The sequence below is a fragment of the Scyliorhinus canicula genome, chromosome 6, assembly GCF_902713615.1.
Source record: "Scyliorhinus canicula chromosome 6, sScyCan1.1, whole genome shotgun sequence".
Lineage (NCBI taxonomy): Eukaryota > Metazoa > Chordata > Chondrichthyes > Carcharhiniformes > Scyliorhinidae > Scyliorhinus > Scyliorhinus canicula.
Genome location: NC_052151.1, coordinates 434,197 through 455,059, shown reverse-complemented (window position 1 = coordinate 455,059; position 20,863 = coordinate 434,197). Strand labels below are relative to the sequence as shown.

General features: G+C 50.2%; 1 protein-coding gene across 1 annotated transcript in view; it reads right to left on the bottom strand.

Moving 5' to 3' along the window:
• Positions 1-20,863, bottom strand: part of lclat1 (lysocardiolipin acyltransferase 1) — a 55,330-nt gene extending 34,467 nt beyond the window's left edge. Inside the window, exons 1-4 of the mRNA XM_038798900.1 lie at positions 20,568-20,863; positions 14,664-14,829; positions 14,335-14,533; positions 9,149-9,295 (exon numbers count right to left, since the gene is read on the bottom strand). Coding sequence (XP_038654828.1) covers positions 9,149-9,295; positions 14,335-14,533; positions 14,664-14,828 — 511 coding nt within the window. The 5' untranslated portion in view covers position 14,829; positions 20,568-20,863. The remainder of the gene's footprint in view (positions 1-9,148; positions 9,296-14,334; positions 14,534-14,663; positions 14,830-20,567) is intronic.

The window sequence follows — 20,863 nt, the reverse complement described above, 5'->3', positions numbered from 1 at the left end:
GGGGGGGGGCAGCACTAAAGGGGCTGCCGTTCAAACAAGCCCGACATAAATTCCGCTACCTGGGGATCCAAATAGCCCATGACTGGAAAGGGATCCACAAATGGAACCTCACCAGCCTGACGGAGGAAGTTAAAAAGGACCTGCAAAGATGGAACACACACCCACTCTCCCCGCAGGGGAGAGTTCAGACGATCAAAATGAACGTACTGCCCAGGTTCCTCTTCCTGTTTAGATCCATTCCGATCTACATCCCCAAGGCCTTTTTCAAAGCGCTGGACAAACTCATCATGGCGTTCGTATGGGGGGGTAAAAATGCTAGGATCCCAAAGAAGGTCTTACAAAAAACAAAAACCAGGGGAGGGTTAGCCCTCCCGAATCTACAATTCTACCACTGGGCAGCAACAGCCGAGCGAGTAAGGGGATGGATCCAGGAGCCAGAAGCTGAGTGGGTGCGTGCGGAGGAGGCCTCCTGCATGGGAACCTCCCTCCGGGCCCTCGCCACGGCAGCACTCCCATCCCCACCCAAAAAACACTCCAGCAGCCCAGTGGTGACAGCCACCCTCCAATCCTGGAACCAACTGCGGCAGCAACTTGGCCTGACCAAAATGTCGAACAGGGCTCCCATCTGCAACAACCATAGGTTCAAACCAGCACTGACCGACGCCACCTTCAAAAGGTGGAGGCAGGACGGGGGGACACTGACAGTCAGGGACCTATACACGGACGACAGGATCGCAACACTGGACGAACTGACAGAGAAATTTCAGCTAGCTGGGGGGAACGAGCTACGGTACCTGCAGCTCAAAAACTTCCTACGAAAGGAGACAAGGACGTACCCACAACCGCCACGACAGACACTACTGGAAGACCTACTGGACGCAAGTATCTAGAGAAAGGGAACTGTAGTGACATGTATGACCGACTGGTAGATAGGGACGACACCGTACTGGACGCAACAAGGAGGAAATGGGAGGACGACCTGGGGATGGAGATAGGGTGGGGACTCTGGAGCGAAGCACTGCATAGGGTCAACTCCACCTCCACGTGCGCAAGGCTCAGCCTGACGCAACTAAAAGTGGTACATAGAGCCCACTTAACAAGAACCCGTATGAGTAGGTTCTTCCCGGAGGTGGAAGACAGATGTGAACGGTGCCAAAGAGGCCCGGCCAACCACGCCCACATGTTCTGGTCTTGCCCCAGACTCGTGGAGTACTGGACAGCCTTCTTCGAGGCTATGTCCAAAGTGGTGGGGGTGAGGGTGGAGCCATGCCCGATAGTGGCGGTCTTCAGGGTTTCAGACCAGCCAGATCTATTCCTGGGGAGGAGGGCGGACGCCCTTGCCTTTGCCTCCCTGATCGCCCGCCGTAGAATCCTGTTTGGCTGGCGGTCAGCAGCACCGCCCAGAGCTGCGGACTGGCTGTCCGACCTCTTGGAATCTCTCCAAATGGAGAAAATCAAATTTGCCATCGAGGGTCGGACGACGGCTTCCACAGAACGTGGGAGCCATTCATGCAACTGTTCCGGGACCTATTTGTGGCCAATGTACAAGAGGAAGAATAGTCGGGGGAAGGTAGCGGGAGGGGGGGGGGGGGGCTACAGGTCCGTTAAGGGGGTTCGATGGCTAGCTAAGGCCCAAAACCAAACTAAATAAACATGTTGAGGGGGGGGGGGGGGGGGGGGCGCAGTTACTACTACGAAGATGCTTACCTGTAAATATGTATGTTAATTTTTGCGTGTTTGTTTTTTTTTTGTTTTGTTTCTCTCTCCTAACAATTTGTAATTTGTTCAATATAAAATATGAAAACTGAATAAAAAACATTTATAAAATTAATATACGAGGGCCCTGGGAATCACCGAGGGTCAAAGAGATCTTGGCCTGCATGTACACCCGTCCCTTAAGGTAGCAGGACAGGTGAAGTCAGTGGTTAAGAAGGCATATGGTAACTTTGTATTTATTAGCCGAGTATGAAGTCTGACAAAATCAGGTTAAAGACCAACAGGTTTGTTTCGAATCACTAGCTTTCGGAGCACAGCTCCTTCACCTGGTATTGAAAGACTTCTTACTGTGCCCACCCCAGACCAATGCCGGCATCTCCACATTATTAGCCGAGGCAAAGAGTTTAAGAGCAGGGAGGTTATGCTGGAACTGTTTAAAATGTTGGTTCGGCCACAGTGAGAGTATTGTGTGCAGTTCTGGAATCCACATTCTAGGAGGGATGTGATAGCCACTGGAGAGGGAGCAGGGGGCATTTACCAGTATGTTGCCTGATTGGAGAGTGTTAGTTATGAAGAGAGATTGGATAGACTGGGATTGTTTTCCTTGGAGCAGAGGGAGAAAGAGAATTGAGATGTACAAAATTATGAGGGGCACAGATGGAGTAGACAGGAAGCAACCTTTCCCCTTAGTGGAGGGATCAATGACCAGGGGGACAGAGATTTAAGGTAAGGGGCAGGAGAGGGGATGTGAGGAAAAACCTTTTCACCCAGATGGTGGTGGGAGTCTGGAACTCGCTGCCTGAAAGAGCAGAGGCCCTCAGAACATTTAACAAGTATTTAGATGTGTACTTGTGATCCCAGAGCAGACACGGCTATGGGTCAGGTGATGGGAAATGGGATTAGAATAGTTAGGTGGTTGTTTTTGACCTGCGCAGACTCGATGGGCTGAATGGCCTTTTCTGTGCTGTCGGACTCTGTGACTATATCAGAAAGAGCCGGTCTCTATGGAACACTCCCATAAACCTTCCTCCAGGCTGAAAAACAGCCATTCAACAACATGCTGTTCCTTCTCACTTTAACAATTCTTTCTCCATGCGGACGTCCAGCTCCCGAGTGAATTCTCACTCTGCTCACAAACCCTGCAACTTCATCAAGTACCTTTTGGAAGTCCGTGTACACTACATCAACCATGTTACCCTCATTGATCCTCTTTGTTACCTCATCAAAAAACTCCAGAAAGCTAGTTTAACATGATTTGCCCTCCACAAATTTATGCTGACTTTCTTTAATTTTGTCTCAAATTATGATTTCCAGAAGCTTCTTCACCTCCACAGTTAATCTGACTGTCCGGTAGATGCTGGCTTTATCCTAACACTTTTTTGTTGTCGAAGGGTGTAACGTGTACCATTCTCCAATCTTCTGGCACCATCGCTGTACGGAAGGAGAATTGGAATTTCGTCCCTATTCCCTCAGAATCCAATATTGTTGACATCATATTCCCAAATGGTTCCCTCCAGCTGCCGCTCACCCACTTTATTTTCCATGTTTATGTTTACGAACATGCATTGTGAAGCTAATTTAGACCCCGTTACATTCTGTCTTCATCTGCCCCAACCGAACACCTTACTCTACTGGATTGGATTGGATTGGATTTGTTTATTGTCACGTGTACCGAGGTACAGTTAAAAGTATTTTTCTGCAAGCAGCTCAACAGATCATTAGAAAAGGGAATTAAACAAAATTAAAGAAAATACATGAGAATACATAATATGCCACACAAGATATACAATGTAACTACATAAGCATTGGCATCGGTTGAAGCATACAGGGTGTAGTGTTAATGAGGTCAGTCAATAAGAGGGTCATTTAGGAGTCTGGTGACAGTGGGGAAGAAGCTGTTTTTGAGTCTGTTCGTGCGTGTTCTCAGGCTTCTGAATCTCCTGCCCGATGGAAGAAGTTGGAAAAGTGAGTAAGCCGGGTGGGAGGGATCCTTGATTATGCTGCCCGCTTTCCCCCGGCAGCGGGAGGTGTAGATGGAATCAATGGATGGGAGGCAGGTTCGTGTGATGGACTGGGCGGTATTCACGACTCTCTGAAGTTCCTTGCGGTCCTGGGCCGAGCAGTTGCCATACCAGGCTGTGATGCAGCCCGATAGGATGCTCTCTATAGTGCATCTGTAAAAGTTGGTACGGGTTAATGTGGACATGCCGAATTTCCTTAGTTTCCTGAGAAGTATAGGCGCTGTTGTGCCTTCTTGGTGATAGCGTCGACGTGGGTGGACCAGGATAGATTTTTGGTGGTGTGGACCCCTAGAAATTTGAAACTGCTAACCATCTCCACCTCGGCTCCGTTGATGCTGACAGGGGTGTGTACAGTACTTTGCTTCCTGAAGTCGATGACCAGCCCTTTAGTTTTGCTGGCATTGAGGGAGAGATTGTTGTCGTTACACCGCTCCACTAGGTTCTCTATCTCCCTCCTGTATTCGGACTCGTCGTTATTCGAGATCCGGCCCACTATGGTCGTATCGTCAGAAAACTTGTAGATGGAGTTGGAACCAAGTTTTGCCACACAGTCGTGTGTGTACAGGGAGTAGAGTAGGGGTCTAAATACGCAGCCTTACGGGACACCGGTATTGAGGACTATTGTGGAGGAGGTGGTCTGTTGGTCAGAAAGTCAAGGATCCAGTTGCAGAGTGGAGAGCCAAGTCCTAGGTTTTGGAGCTTTGATATGAGCTTGGCTGGGATTATGGTGTTGAAGGCGGAGCTTTAGTCAATAAATAGGAGTCTGATGTAGGAGTCCTTGTTTTCGAGATGCTGCAGGGATGAGTGTAGGGCCAGGGAAATAGCGTCTGATGTGGACCGGTTGCGACGGTATGCGAATTGAAGTGGGTCAAGGTGTTCCGGGAGTATGGAGGTGATGCGCTTCATGATCAGCCTCTCAAAGCACTTCATTACAACTGACGTCAGGGCCACCGGGCGATAGTCATTGAGGCACATTGCCTGGTTCTTCTTTGGTACCGGTATGATGGTGGTCTTCTTGAAGCAGGTGGGGACCTCGGAGTGGAGTAGGGACAGGTTAAAGATGTCTGTGAATACCTCTGCCAGCTGGTCCGCGCAGGCTGAGTGCACAACCAGGGATGCCATCCGGGCCCATCGCCTTCCGTGGGTTCACTTTCAGGAAGGCCGATCTGACTTCGGAAACTGTGATGGTGGGTATGGGCGAATTATGGGTTGCTGGGGCATTCGACAGCGGATTGTTGGTTTCCCAGCTCGAACCGAGCATAGAATGCATTAAGTTCATCGGGAGGGGTGCGCTGCTGCCAGAGATACTGCTCGGCTTCGCTTTGTAGCCCGTTATGTTGCTTAGTCCTTGCCACAACCGCCGAGTGTCTGTCTGTGACTCCAGCTTAGTTTGATATTCTCTCTTGGCATCTCGGATGGCTTTGCGGAGGTCATACCTGGATTTCTTGTACAGGACAGGGTCGTCTGCCTTGAACGCCTCAGATCTGTCCTTCAGTAGGTAGTCAATCTCGTGGTTGAGCCATGGTTTCCGGTTGGGGAACGTATGTACTGCTTTCTTTGGCACGCAGTCGTCCACACATTTGCTGATGAAGTCTGTGACGGTGGTGGCATACTCATTTAAGTTTAAGTTTAAGTTTAAGAGATACTGCTCTCTATCTCTCCCGATTCTCTCTCTGCCTTTTCCTCCATCCCAGTCCGACCCCACCCGCAGACAAATCCCTTTCAACCAGCTGAATCTCACCAGCAAGCCGCCTCGAGTGAACACGTCTCCAAGCCCTGCTGAGGAGTTACCTGTCCCACTGACACAGGTCCCACACCATACCCCCTCCAAACAATCTGGCCTCACCCCCCCACCATACCCCCTCCAAACAATCTGGCCTCACCCCCCCACCATACCCCCTCCAAACAATCTGGCCTCACCCCCCCCACCATACCCCCTCCAAACAATCTGGCCTCACCCCCCCACCATACCCCCTCCAAACAATCTGGCCTCACCCCCACACCATACCCCCTCCAAACAATCTGGCCTCACCCCCACACCATACCCCCTCCAAACAATCTGGCCTCACCCCCACACCATACCCCCTCCAAACAATCTGGCCTCACCCCCACACCATACCCCCTCCAAACAATCTGGCCTCACCCCCACACCATACCCAAATCCCAGACATCCTCCACATATCCCTCACTCTGACCCCCTCCTCCACATATCCCTCACTCTGACCCCCTCCTCCACATATCCCTCACTCTGACCCCCTCCTCCATACCCAAATCCCAGACATCCTCCACATATCCCTCACTCTGACCCCCTCCTCCACATATCCCTCACTCTGACCCCCTCCTCCACATATCCCTCACTCTGACCCCCTCCTCCACATATCCCTCACTCTGACCCCTCCTCCACATATCCCTCACTCTGACCCCCTCCTCCACATATCCCTCACTCTGACCCCTCCTCTACATCCCTCACTCTGACCCCCTCCTCCACATATCCCTCACTCTGACCCCCTCCTCCACATATCCCTCACTCTGACCCCTCCTCCACATATCCCTCACTCTGACCCCCTCCTCTACATCCCTCACTCTGACCCCTCCTCTACATATCCCTCACTCTGACCCCTCCTCTACATCCCTCACTCTGACCCCCTCCTCTACATCCCTCACTCTGGCCCCTCTCCACATATCCCTCACTCTGACCCCCCTCTACATCCCTCACTCTGACCCCCTCCTCTACATCCTCACTCTGACCCCCTCCCTCTACATCCCTCACATCTGACCCCCTCCTCTACATCCCTCACTCTGACCCCCTCCTCTACATCCCTCACTCTGACCCCCTCCTCTACATCCCTCACATCTGACCCCTCCTCTACATCCCTCACTCTGACCCCCTCCTCTACATCCCTCACTCTGACCCCCTCCTCTACATCCCTCACTCTGACCCCCTCCTCTACATCCCTCACTCTGACCCCTCCTCCTACATCCCTCACTCTGACCCCCTCCTCTACATCCCTCACTCTGACCCCCTCCTCTACATATCCCTCACTCTGACCCCTCCTCACAATCCCTCACTCTGACCCCTCCTCTACATCCCTCACTCTGACCCCTCCTCACATCCCTCACTCTGACCCCCTCCTCTACATCCCTCACTCTGACCCCCTCCTCTACATCCCTCACTCTGACCCCCTCCTCTACATCCCTCACTCTGACCCCCTCCTCCTACATCCCTCACTCTGACCCCCTCCTCTACATCCCTCACTCTGACCCCCTCCTCTACATCCCTCACTCTGACCCCCTCCTCTACATCCCTCACTCTGACCCCCTCCTCCACATATCCCTCACTCTGACCCCCTCCTCTACATCCCTCCTCTGACCCCCTCCTCTACATCCCTCACTCTGACCCCTCCTCCACATATCCCTCACTCTGACCCCCTCCTCTACATCCCTCACTCTGACCCCCTCCTCTACATCCCTCACTCTGACCCCCTCCTCCACATATCCCTCACTCTGACCCCCTCCTCCACATATCCCTCACTCTGACCCCCTCCTCTACATCCCCTCACTCTGACCCCCTCCTCTACATCCCTCACTCTGACCCCCTCCTCTACATCCCTCACTCTGACCCCCTCCTCTACATCCCTCACTCTGACCCCCTCCTCCACATATCCCTCACTCAGACCCCCTCCTCCACATATCCCTCACTGACCCCCTCCTCCACATATCCCTCACTCTGACCCCCTCCTCCACATATCCCTCACTCAGACCCCCCTCCTCCACATCCTCTCTACTGACCCCCTCCTCCACATATCCCTCACTCTGACCCCCTCCTCTACATTCCTCACTCTGACCCCCTCCTCCACGGGGAGAGCGCGAGGCGGGGAGAGCGCGAGGCGGGGAGAGAGCGAGGCGGGGAGAGCGAGACAGAGCGAGAGAAACAGGGAGGGAGGGAGATTGCATAAAGAATTCACAAGAATGGTTACATGCATGAGGAAGGCCGGTTATGTAGGCAGGTTGGGGAACTTTTTCTTCAGAGAAGGAGAGATTTGATAACGGTGCTCAAAACCCTGAAGGGATGTGGACAGAGTTGACGGGGATAAAATGTTTGACTGGCGTTAGGATCGAGAATCAGAGGGCACAGATTGTAGGTAATTGACGAAAGAAACGATACTCGGCACGGGGAAATCCATGTGTCCCCAGCAAAGAATGGTCAGGACTGTGGAGGAGGCAGATTCAATCAAGATTCTCATGAGGAAATTGGGCAATTATCTGAAGAGAAAGATTTGGTGGGGGAACGGGGAGGAGGGTGGCACTCGGTGAGTTGATCTTGCAGAGGGCTAGCAGGGGCAGTACAGGTCGAATAGCCTGCCTTGTACTCCAACCAATCTATAATTCCAAGTCCACATATAACACATCGCAATTATTTCCTCCATCAACCCCGATTGTTAGAACAACAACCTCAAGATAACCACTTGAACACAATTTGCCTTTCACGAATCCCTGCTGGGCTTTTGTCTTGTGAAAGGGACTGCAAGTTTTGTCCTGGATTATCGCTCGGAAAGTTTCCCCACAGAGACAGAGTGAACCCAGAACCCAATGTGAACAGAGTGCTGCACTCGGAAGTTTAATGCAAGTGCAGATTCTCTGCCAGCAATTGCTCAAGCTGAAATGTTGAAAGCTAGAACTCGAAGAGCTTTACAAAGTATGAAAGCAACTGCAAGTTAGTTGAACGACCTAGCTAACAGCGACAGTTAACCAGCGACAAGTCGTTTTCTGAACACATGTTCATTACTCTCAACAAGAGACATTATGTGGGATTCGTAAACTTTGCTCAAGTAGGTAGCACAGTGGTTAGCACTTTGCTTCACAGCACCAGAGTCCCAGGTTCCATTCCCGGCTTGAGTCACTGTGCGGAGTCTGCACGTTCTCCCCGTGTCTGCGTGGGTTTCCTCCGGGTGCTCCGGTTTCCTCCCACAAGTCCCGAAAGACGTGCTGTTAGGTGAATTGGATATTCTGAATTCTCTCTCTGTGACCCGAACAGGCGCCGGAATGTGGTGACTAGGGGATTTTCACAGTGACTTCACTGCAGTGTTTTAAAAATTTTTTAGAGTACCCAATTTTTTTTTTTCACAATTAAGGGGCAATTTATTGTGGCCAATCTACCTAACCTGCACATCTTTTGGGTTGTGGGGGCGAAACCCACGCAGACAGAAGAGAATGTGCAAACTCCACACGGACAGTGATTCGAACCCGGGTCCTCAGCACCGTAGGCAGCAATGCCTCATTGCAGTGTTAATGGAAGCCGTCTTGTGACTATAATAATAAATGAGTCAGGAATGTGTGTCCGGGAGGCTGGAGGAATAGGAGGTTATGGAAAAGGTTGTTGAGGATTTGTCAAAGACAGGCTGGACACACACCTGTGAGGTCCGTGCCCTCAGGGAACATGAGGAGCTGCAGCGGATGCTTGATGTCACACAGGTATTCCAGCATCAGACTGAGGTATTCCTGGTCCTCTTCCCAATTCCTCCGGACAAAGATAAATGCAGCTATTTGCATGGCCCAGCCTGAAAGGCAAAGAAAGAGAGTGAGCAGAGTAATGGCGCAGTTCGGCAAAGGGGCAGTGACCGGGGACAGCAAGCGAGGGTGGGGGCCCAGAGGGTGGGGGCCAGAGGGTGGGAGCGGGGCAGACAGTCTTGGGAGTGTTTGATGGGGACAGTGTAGAGGGAGCTTTACTCTGTATCTAACCCCGTGCTGTACCTGTCCTGGGAGTGTTTGATGGGGAGAGTGTAGATGGAGCTTTACTCTGTATCTAACCCCGTGCTGTACCTGTCCTGGGAGTGTTTGATGGGGACAGTGTAGAGGGAGCTTCACTCTTTATCTAACCCGTGCTCTACCTGTCCTGGGAGTGTTTGATGGGGACAGTGTACAGGGAGCTTTACTCTGTATCTATGCCGTGCTCTACCTGTCCTGGGAGTGTTTGATGGGGACAGTGTAGAGGGAGCTTTACTCTGTATCTAACCCGTGCTCTACCTGTCCTGGGAGTGTTTGATGGGGACAGTGTAGAGGGAGCTTTACTCTGTATCTAACCCCGTGCTGTACCTGTCTTGGGAGTGTTTGATGGGGACACTGTAGAGGGAGCTTTACTCTGTATCTAACTCCGTGCTGTACCTGACCCGGGAGTGTTTGATGGGGACAGTGTAGAGGGAGCTTTACTCTGTATCTAATCCCGTGCTGTACCTGTCCTGGGAGTGTTTGATGGGGACAGTGTAGAGGGAGCTTTACTCTGTATCTAACCCCGTGCTGTACCTGTCCTGTGAGTGTTTGATGGGGACGGTGTAGAGGGAGCTTCACTCTGTATCTAACCCCCGTGCTGTACCTGTCCTGGGAGTGTTTGATGGGGACAGTGTAGAGGGAGCTTCACTCTGTATCTAACCCGTGCTGTAGTGTCCTGGGAATGTTTGATGGGGACGGTGTAGAGGGAGCTTTACTCTGTATCTAACCCGTGCTGTACCTGTCCTGGGAGTGTTTGATGGGGACAGTGTAGAGGGAGCTTTACTCTGTATCTAACCCCGTGCTGTACCTGTCCTGGGAGTGTTTGATGGGGACAGTGTAGAGGGAGCTTCACTCTGTATCTAACCCCGTGCTGCACCCAGGATGTGATCAGTTATTAATCCGCTAAACTGCAATGGATGAGGGTAACAGGGCCATGGCGCCTTGCAGGAGGGGCGAGGGAGGTGTCCGAGTCCTCTGCTTCTGCGTAAGGACCCAAATGTGGAGTATAATGGCAATTGGTCCAAAGGTCGCGCTGAGAGCAGCCACTGTATTGAGGAAGAAATGGTTCAGCTGCACCATCCTGTCCAAGGTCCCCTCTCGCACTCTGCCTCTCTGTGCAGACTGCACGTTAACCACGGCAGGATGTTGGGCAGGCTCTGCTCTCCGACTTGTCACTGCTGTGGTTACTCTGCTCCTGTCAATTTGCTGGAAATCGTCTGACCACCTGTTCGGATCTCAAGATTTGCAATTCTCACAACAGGAAATGCTCAGCTTGCTGCCCAATCTGTTTCTATTCTTTATCATCAACTGTCTTATCAGCAAACTCTCTCTTCAACACTTGCTCAGCTCCACAACTAAACCTTATTTAAAAACATTTATCACTTTGCTTTTGAGCAGATGGGAAGCTCAGCACAGAGTAAAGCTCCCTCTACACTGTCCCCATCAAACACTCTCAGGACAGGTACAGCACGGGGTTAGATACAGAGTAAAGCTCCCTCTACACTGTCCCCATCAAACACTCCCAGGCCAGGTACAGCACGGGGTTAGATACAGAGTAAAGCTCCCTCTACACTGTCCCCATCAAACACTCCCATGACAGGTACAGCACGGGGTTAGATACAGAGTAAAGCTCCCTCTACACTGTCCCCATCAAACACTCCCAGGACAGGTACAGCACGGGGTTAGATACAGAGTAAATCTCCCTCTACACTGTCCCCATCAAACACTCCCAGGACAGGTACAGCACGGGGTTAGATACAGAGTAAAGCTCCCTCTACACTGTCTCCATCAAACACTCCCAGGACAGATTCAAAGAAGAGCGGTACAAATTAGCCAGAAAACGCAATAGGCCTGAGGATCGGGAACAGTTTAAAATTCAGCAAAGGCAGTTCAAGGGATTGATTAAGAAGGGGAAAATAAAATTTGAAAGGGTGCTCGTGGTGAACATAAAAAGTGACTGTAAAAGTTTCTAGAGGTGAGTAAACAGAATCAAAGAATTCAGAATCTCACAGTGCAGAAAGGCCCTTTTGCCCATGGAATCTGCACCGACACATGAAAAGCCCTGACTTGCCCACCTAATCCCATTGGCCAGCACTTGGCCCATAGCCTTTCTAAAGGATGTGAGGCAGCCCGCCTCTACCACCCTCCCAGGCAGCGCGTTCCAGACCCTCACCACCCTCTGGGTAAAATGGATCTTCCTCAAATCCCCCCCGAACCTCCCACCCCTCACCTTGAACTTGTGGTCCCCTCGTAACTGACCCTTCAACTAAGGGGAACGGCTGCTCCCTATCCACCCTGTCCATGCCCCTCAGAATCTTGTCCACCTCGATCAGGTCACCCCTCAGTCTTCTCTGCTCCAGTGAAAACAACCCAAGCCAATCCAACCTCTCTCCATAACTGAAATGTTCCATCCCAGGCAGCATCCTGGTGAATCCTCTCTGCACCCCCTCCAGTACAATCACATCCTTCCTATAATGTGGTGACCAGAATTACACACAGTCCTCCAGCTGTGACCTCACCAAAGTTCTCCAACTCCAACATGACCTCCCTGCTTTTGGAATCTAGGCCTCGATTGATAACAGCGAGTGTCCCATTTGCCTTTTTCACCCACCCTATTAACCTGCCCTCTGCTTTCAGAGATCTTTTCCTGATCAAACGCTGCCTCTCCAAGTGGAGATAGATTCTCTCCTTCAGAATCTTCTCCAGTAGTTTCCCTGCCACTGATGTGAGACTCATTGGTCTGTAGTTCCCTGGCTTATCTCTACAACCTTTCTTAAATAGTGGGACCACATTAGCTGTTCTCCAGTCCTCTGACACCTCCCCTGTGGCCAGAGGGGAATTAAAAATTTGGATCAGAGCCCCAGCAATCTCCTCCCTCGCCTCCCACTGCAACCTGGGACACAATTCATCTGGACCTGGAGACTTGCCCACTTTTGAGCCCGCCAATACCTTGTCACTCTGACAATTTGCTCACCAACCTCACAGTCTCTCTCCCCGAGTTCTATAACTATCTCCTCATTCTCTTGGGTGAAGACAGATGTGAAATATTCGTTTAACACCCTACCAATGTCCTCTGGCTCCAACCACAGATTTCCCCCTTGATCCCTAATGGGCCCTATTCTCTCCCTGGTTATCCTCTTCCCATTGGTATACTTTAAGAATATCAGCACCTTCCTTACTTTCACCAGCCAGAGATTTCTCATAACCCATCTTTGCTCTCCTAAAAGATTGATAAAGCTAATGTCACCCCCTTGCAGTCAGAAACGAGGGAATTCATAACAGGGAACTAAGGCTGAAGAACTAAATTCCCACTTTGCTTCTTTCTTCGCAAAGGAAGACATGAATAATGTACCGGATGTTCTGAGAAATACACGTTTCAGTGAGGAGCTGAAGGAAATTAGAATTAAAAGAAATGGTTTGGGGGAAATTAATGGGATTGGAGGTGGATAATTCTCCAGGGCCTGATAATCTCCATCCCATAGTAATTAAGGAAGTGGCCCGAGAAATAGTAGATCCATTGGTGGCCATTTTCCAACATTCTTTGGACTCTGGAATGGTTCCTATTGGAGGGTAGGGAATGTAACGCTGCTATTCAAAAAGGGAGGTAGAGAGAAAACAGGCAACTATAGAGCAGTGAGTCTAACATTGGTAGTTGGGAAATTGCTGGAGTCCATTATCAAGTATTTCATAGCACAGCATTTGGAAAGCAGTGGTGTAATCAGACAAAGCCGCATGGATTTACAAAAGGGAAATCATGCTTGACAAATCTACTAGAATTCTTTAAAGATGTAACTAGTAGAGTTGATCGGGGGAACCGGTGGATGTGGTTTATTTAGACTTTCAGAAGGCTTTCGCAAAGGTCTCATATAGCAGATTAATATGTAAATTAAAGCATATGGGATTGTGGGTAGTGTGAGATGGATAGAAAGTTGGTTACCAGACAGGAAGCAAAATGTTGGAATAAATGGCTCTTTTTCTGATTGGCAGGCAGTGACTAGTGGGGTACTACAGGGATCTGTGCGAGAACCCCAACTGTTCACATTATATATTAATGATTCGAATGAGCAAACTAAATGTATGATCTCCAAATTTTCAAATGATACAGAGTTGGGTGGGAGTGTGAGCTGTGAGGAGGATGCAGAGATGCTTCAGTGGGAGTTGGACAGGCTGAGTGAGTGGCCACATGCATGGCAGATTCAGTATAATGTGGATAAATGTGAGGTTATCCGCTCCTGTAGCAAAAATAGGAAGGCAGATTATTATTTGAATGGGTGTAAATTGAGAGAGGCGGATACTCAGCGAGACCTTGGCATCCTCGTGCATCAGTCGCTGAAAGTAAGCGTGCAGGTACAGCCGGCAGTAAAGGCAGCAAATGGTACGTTGGCCTTTATAGCGAGAGGATTTGAGTCGAGGAATACAGATGTTTTACTGCAATTATACAGGGTCTTGGTGAGGCCACACCTGGAGTACTGTGTGCAGTATTGGTGTCCTTATCTGAGAAAGGATGTTCTTGCTACGGAGGGAGAGCAGCGAAGGTTTACCAGGCTGATTCCTGGGATGGCAGGACTGTCATATGAGGAGAGACTAAATCGGTTAGGATTATATTCATTGGAGTTTAGAAGAGTGGGGGGTAGATCTCATAGAAACTTACAAAATTCAAACAGGATTAGACAGGGTAGGTTCAGAAAGAATGTTGCCGATGGTGGGGGAGTCCAGAACTAGGGGTCATAGTTTGATGATAAGGGCTTTTAGGACTGAGGTGAGGAGAAATTTCTTCACCCAGAGAGTGGTGAATCTGTGGAATATTGTTATATTGGTCAGGTGCACTAACCAAAGCCTGGAATGGATTTGAGGGATGACTTGAGGCAGATCTTTTCCATTCTGAGGTAGCTGTATCTGAGCAGGCAGTTCCACAGATACATCCAATCCAAGCGAGTTCGATGGTTCATGATAATAACGGTGCGCTCACCAGGAATGAAGCCATCACCAGTAACGACGACTCTCACTCCCAGCACCATCTCCAAGAGGGCCTGACAGAGAGACCAAGACAAAAACACAACAGGGTTCAGATTGTTGAGGATTCTCAGCACCAAGCAAGGGGATAGGTCTTTGGAAACAGGGGCCAGATTCAGGACCGTTAACGCAAACAGGCACACTTACAACGGGGAGGGTGAGCCAGACGGCAATGATGCGGTCAGTAATCCAGCGATAGCAGGACGGAGAGAGCAGCATCACGGGAAGGAAGGGAGCCAGCATGAAGATACTCCCAAACAAACTGCTGAAGAACAGCAACAGCAGGATGAAAATTCCCTTCACTGAAAACATTCTGAAAAACAAGAGCAAGAAAGTCAACAGTTGGCAGATCAGAGCAAGAACTCCACTCAAACTGGCATTGCAGAACAGTGAGATACACCAGTGAGGGGCATAGGGAAAGATTTCAGTCTCTCTATAACACTGGGGTACAGTACTGGTGGGGACGGGTCTATCACTGTATATCACTGGGGTACAGTACTGGTGGGGGTGGGTCTGTCACTGTATAACACTGGGGTACAGTACTGGTGGGGACGGGTCAATCACTGTATATCACTGGGGTACAGTACTGGTGGGGACGGGTTTATCGCTGTATAACACTGGGGTACAGTACTGGTGGGGACGGGTCTGTCACTGGGTAACACTGGGGTACAGTACTGGTGGGGACGGGTCTGTCGCTGTATAACACTGGGGTACAGTACTGGTGGGGACGGGTCTGTCAGTGTATAACACTGGGTTACAGTACTGGTGGGGACGGGTCTGTCACTGTATAACACTGGGGTACAGTACTGGTGGGGACGGGTCTGTCACTGTATAACACTGGGGTACAGTACTGGTGGGGACGGGTCTATCACTGTATAACACTGGGGTACAGTACTGGTGGGGACAGGTCTGTCACTGTATAACACTGGGGTACAGTACTGGTGGGGACGGGTCTATCACTGTATAACACTGGGGTACAGTACTGGTGGGGACGGGTTTATCACTGTATAACACTGGGGTACAGTACTGGTGGGGATGGGTCTGTCACTGTATAACACTGGGATACAGTACTGGTGGGGACCGGGTCTGTCAGTGTGTAACACTGGGGTACAGTACTGGTGGGGATGGGTCTGTCACTGTATAACACTGGGGTACAGTACTGGTGGGGATGGGTCTGTCACTGTATAACACTGGGGTGCAGTACTGGTGGGGACAGGTCTGTCACTGTATAACACTGGGGTACAGTACTGGTGGGGATGGGTCTATTACTGTATAACACTGGGGTACAGTACTGGTGGGACGGTCTGTCACTGTCTAACACTGGGGTACAGTACTGGTGGGGACGGGTCTGTCACTGTATAACACTGGGTTACAGTACTGGTGGGGACGGGTCTGTCACTGTATAACACTGGGGTACAGTACTGGTGGGGATGTGTCTGTCACTGTATAACACTGGGGTCCAGTACTGGTGGGGAGGGTCTGTCATTGTATAACACTGGGGTGCAGTACTGGTGGGGATGTGTCTGTCACTGTATAACACGGGGGTACAGTACTGGTGGGGATGTGTCTGTTACTGTATAACACTGGGGTACAGCACTGGTGGGGACGGGTCTGTCACTGTATAACACTGGCGTACAGTACTGGTGGGGATGTGTCTGTTACTGTATAACACTGGGGTACAGCACTGGTGGGGATGGGTCTGTCACTGTATAACACTGGGGTACAGTACTGGTGGGGACGGGTCTGTCACTGTATAACATAAGAACATAAGAACTAGGAGCAGGAGTAGGCCATCTGGCCCCTCGAGCCTGCTCCGCCATTCAATTAGATCATGGCTGATCTTTTGTGGACTCAGCTCCACTTTCCAGCCCGAACACCATTACCCTTAATCCCTTTATTCTTCAAAAAACTATCTATCTTACCTTAAAAACATTTAATGAAGGAGCCTCAACTGCTTCACTGGGCAAGGAATTCCATAGATTCACAACCCTTTGGGTGAAGAAGTTCCTCCTAAACTCAGTCCTAAATCTACTTCCCCTTATTTTGAGGCTATGCCCCCTAGTTCTGCTTTCACCCGCCAGTGGAAACAACCTGCCCGCATCTATCCTATCTATTCCCTTCATAATTTTATATGTTTCTATAAGATCCCCCCGCATCCTTCGAAATTCCAAAGAGTACAGTCCCAGTCTACTCAACCTCTCCTCATAATCCAACCCCTTCAGCTCTGGGATTAACCTAGTGAATCTCCTCTGCACACCCTCCAGCGCCAGTATGTCCTTTCTCAGGTAAGGAGACCAAAACTGAACACAATACTCCAGGTGTGGCCTCACTAACACCTTATACAATTGCAACATAACCTCCCTAGTCTTAAACTCCATCCCTCTAGCAATGAAGGACAAAATTCCATTTGCCTTCTTAATCACCTGTTGCACCTGTAAACCAACTTTCTGTGACTCATGCACTAGCACACCCAAGTCTCTCTGCACAGCGGCATGCTTTAATATTTCATCATTTAAATAATAATCCTGTTTGCTGCTATTCCTACCAAAATGGATAACCTCACATTTGTCAACATTGTATTCCGTCTGCCAGACCCTAGCCCATTCACTTAACCTATCCAAATTCCTCTGCAGACTTCCAGTATCCTCTGCACTTTTCGCTTATCTTAGTGTCATCTGCAAACTTGGACACATTGCCCTTGGTCCCCAACTCATCTATGTAAATTGTGAACATTGTATCCCAGTGTGTGTGGAACTGTATCCCAGTGAGAGTCAGTGTGTGTGGAACTGTATCCCAGTGAGAGTCAGTGTGTGTGGGACCCGTACCCAGTGAGAGTCAGTGTGTGTGGAACTGTACCCCAGTGAGAGTCAGTGTGTGGGACCCGTACCCCAGTGAGAGTCAGTGTGTGTGGGATCCCAGTGAGAGTCAGTGTGTGTGGAACTGTATCCCAGTGAGAGTCAGTGTGTGTGGAACTGTATCCCAGTGAGAGTCAGTGTGTGGGAACTGTATCCCAGTGAGAGTCAGTGTGTGTGGGACCCGTACCCCAGTGAGAGTCAGTGTGTGTGGAACTGTACCCCAGTGAGAGTCAGTGTGTGTGGAACTGTACCCCAGTGAAGGTCAGTGTGTGTGGAACTGTATCCCAGTGAGAGTCAGTGTGTGTGGAACTGTATCCCAGTGAGAGTCAGTGTGTGTGGAACCCGTACCCCAGTGAGAGTCAGTGTGCGTGGAACTGTACCCCCGTGAGTCAGAGTGTTTGGAAATATCCCCAACCACAATGATGGAGGAGAGCCCAGCATATCTGTACAAAAGACAAGACTGAGGCATTTGCTACAGTACAATCTTCAGCCAGAAGTGCAGAATGGATGATCCATCTCAGTCTCCTCCGGAGGTCCCCAGCATCACAGATGTCAGTCTTCAGCCAATACGATTCACTCCACGTGATATCAAGAAACAGCTGAAGGCACTGGATACTGCAAAGGCTGTGGGCCCTGACAATATCCCAGCAATAGTACTGAAGACCCCTAGCCAAGCTGTTCCAGTACAGCTACAACACTGGCATCTCCCGGCAATGTGGAAAATTGCCCAGGTCTGTCCTGTACACAAGAAACAGGACAAATCCAACCCAGCCAATTACTGCCCTATCAGTCTGCTCTCCATCAGCAGCAACGTGATGGAAGGCGTCATCAACAGGGCTATCAAGCGGCACTTACTCAGCAATAAGCTACCTCCCTCTGAGTTAGACTGAGAGCATACTGGTGATGGAAGTTCGCCTGAACATATTTCAGAATTTCCTCCTCCCCCTTACCCTTTACTCAAACACTATCCTGATCAATATACCCCGACAGCCCACTTTTACCTGCTTCGCAAAATCCACAAAAAGGACTGTCCCGGCAGGCCCATTGTGTCAGCATGCTCCTGCCCCACCAAACTTATTTCCTCTTATCTTGACTCCATCCTCACTCCTCTGGTCCATTCCCTCCCCACCTACACCCGGGATTCCTCTGATGCCCTGCGTCATATTGACAGCTTCCAGTTCGCGGGCCCTAACCACATTCTATTCACCATGGATGTGCAATCTCTCGACAGCTCTATCCCGGACCAGGATGGCCTGAGAGCTCTTCGCTTCTTTCTCGAAAAGAGACCCGGACAATTCCCATCCACCACCACTCTCCTCCGCCTGGCTGAACTCGTTCTATCTCTCGACAACTTCTCCTTTAACTCGTCTCACTTTCTCCAAATCAAAGGTGTAGCAATGGGTACCCGCATGGGTCCTAGCTACACTTGCCTTTTCATGGGGCATGTGGAACATTCCTTGTTCCAGGCCTATCCGGGCTCCCTCCCACAACTCCCACATTGATGACTATTATGGTGCCGCGTCATGCTCTCGCCCGGACCTGGAAAAATTCATCAACTTCGCTTCCAGTTTCCACCCTTCCATCACTTTCACCTGGTTCATCTCAGACACTTCCCTTCCCTTCCTTGATCTGTCTGTCTACATTTCCAGCAACAGACTATCCACTAAAAGCCCACTGACTCCCACAGCTATCTGGACTACAGCTCTTCCAGTCTCAACATCGAATTCAACAACTTCAGATGATTAGGACCCCACCTCGACCCATTTGTTTTCATCCCACTTCATTTTAACTGTCTTTTACTATTTCTTTCTCTCTTGCCTTTCTTTATATATATTTAACCCCCCCCCCCCAATCTTATCCACCTTTCCCCTCTTTGCTTCCCCCTTCCCCTCCCCCCACATCTACAGTTCACCCTCTGATGTTAGTTTCCCTGCTGTTTGACCTTTCACATCTTTTGTTCTCTCTGGGGACTGCCATTAACACTCTTTCCCTTTGGTATCTGTGGCCATTAGCACCCGGTTTCCCTGGGTTTCTGTGGCTATGATTCGTCTTTCATTCTCACTCCACAGTATAAATATTTCCCACTCTCTCTGTCTGTTAGCTTTGACAAAGGGTCATCTGGACTCGAAACGTTCGCTCTTTTCTCTCCCTACAGATGCTGCCAGACCTGCTGAGATTTTCCAGCATTTTCTCTTTCGATCCTGATCAATATCTGGGTCAGTATCATTATTACTCTATAGTTTTTGAACATAGAAATATAGAAAATAGAAGCAGGAGGCCATTCGGCCCTTCAAGCCTGCTGTAAAGCCCTCCTCTTTTACCATCTCCCCAGCCACGTGTTCATTTCAGTACCCACCTGTTTCTGTATTCACTACTATGGGGTTGGGAGGTGCGGCGGTGGCAGAGTTATTAGCACCGCTGTCCCACAGCGCCGGGTTCGGTTCCGACTTTGGGGGAGTGTTTGTGCGGAGTTTGCACTTTCTCCCCATGTGTGCGTGGGTTTCCTCCGGGTGCTCCGGTTTCCTCCCACAGTCCAAAGATGTGCAGGTTAGGTGGATTAGACATGATAAATTGCCCTTTGTATCCAGGGATGTTTTGGTTAGTTCAAGGGGTTTCAGATTAGGGCAGGAAGCGGGCGTTGGAGGATAGCTCTTTCAGACGGTTAGTGCAGGCTCGATGGGCCAAATGGCCTTCTTCTGCACTGCAGGGATTCTAAGTTATTGGATCATTGTATTGGCTGCTAATGTGGATCACCCTCATTGGCACTGGATCTCAATGGATGGATCCCCTCACAATCATCATAGAAAAGTTACAGCACAGGAGGCCATTTGGCCTACCTTGTCCATGCCAGCCGAGGACACCCTGATGCCCTTTCTAATCCCCCCTTCCTGCATCCGGTCCATTGCCCTGTATCTTACAGCAGTTAAAGTGCAGATCCAGGTAGTTTTTAAAAAGCGTTTAGGGTCTCTGCCTCCACCACCAACTCGGCCAGCGATTGGGTGACCAGGTAACAGTCATGATATAGAATGCTGCGGCTACCAGAGTAGGTCAAATTCTAGCAACGTGGGTTGAACAAATAAAATACAGGTAGAGATTTGAGCCAAATTTAAATTCAAAATGATATGTTCGGGAAGATGTGTTGACCTTCTCATCAGTTCTGATGGTGGTGTAGAGAAGTGTTGAAATAGGTACTCACCTGCCTGGTTCCCCCTTGGCACTGCTGGGTTCGCAAAGTCTAACCACCGACACGGGTACCACTGAGGTGCAGCACCCACTGTAACCCTCTTCAGGAGTCAAACGTCTTCCTTTCGCTGGGGGGAACCACTCTCCTCTTCAACCTCATTCCAGGAGTCTCTCCCTCACCCTCACTCCGGGAGAGTCTCGCCCTCACTCCGGGAGAGTCTCACCCTCACTCCGGGAGAGTCTCACCCTCACTCCGGGAGAGTCTCCCACACCCTCACTCCTGGGGAGCCTCAGTCCCTCTCGGCCCTC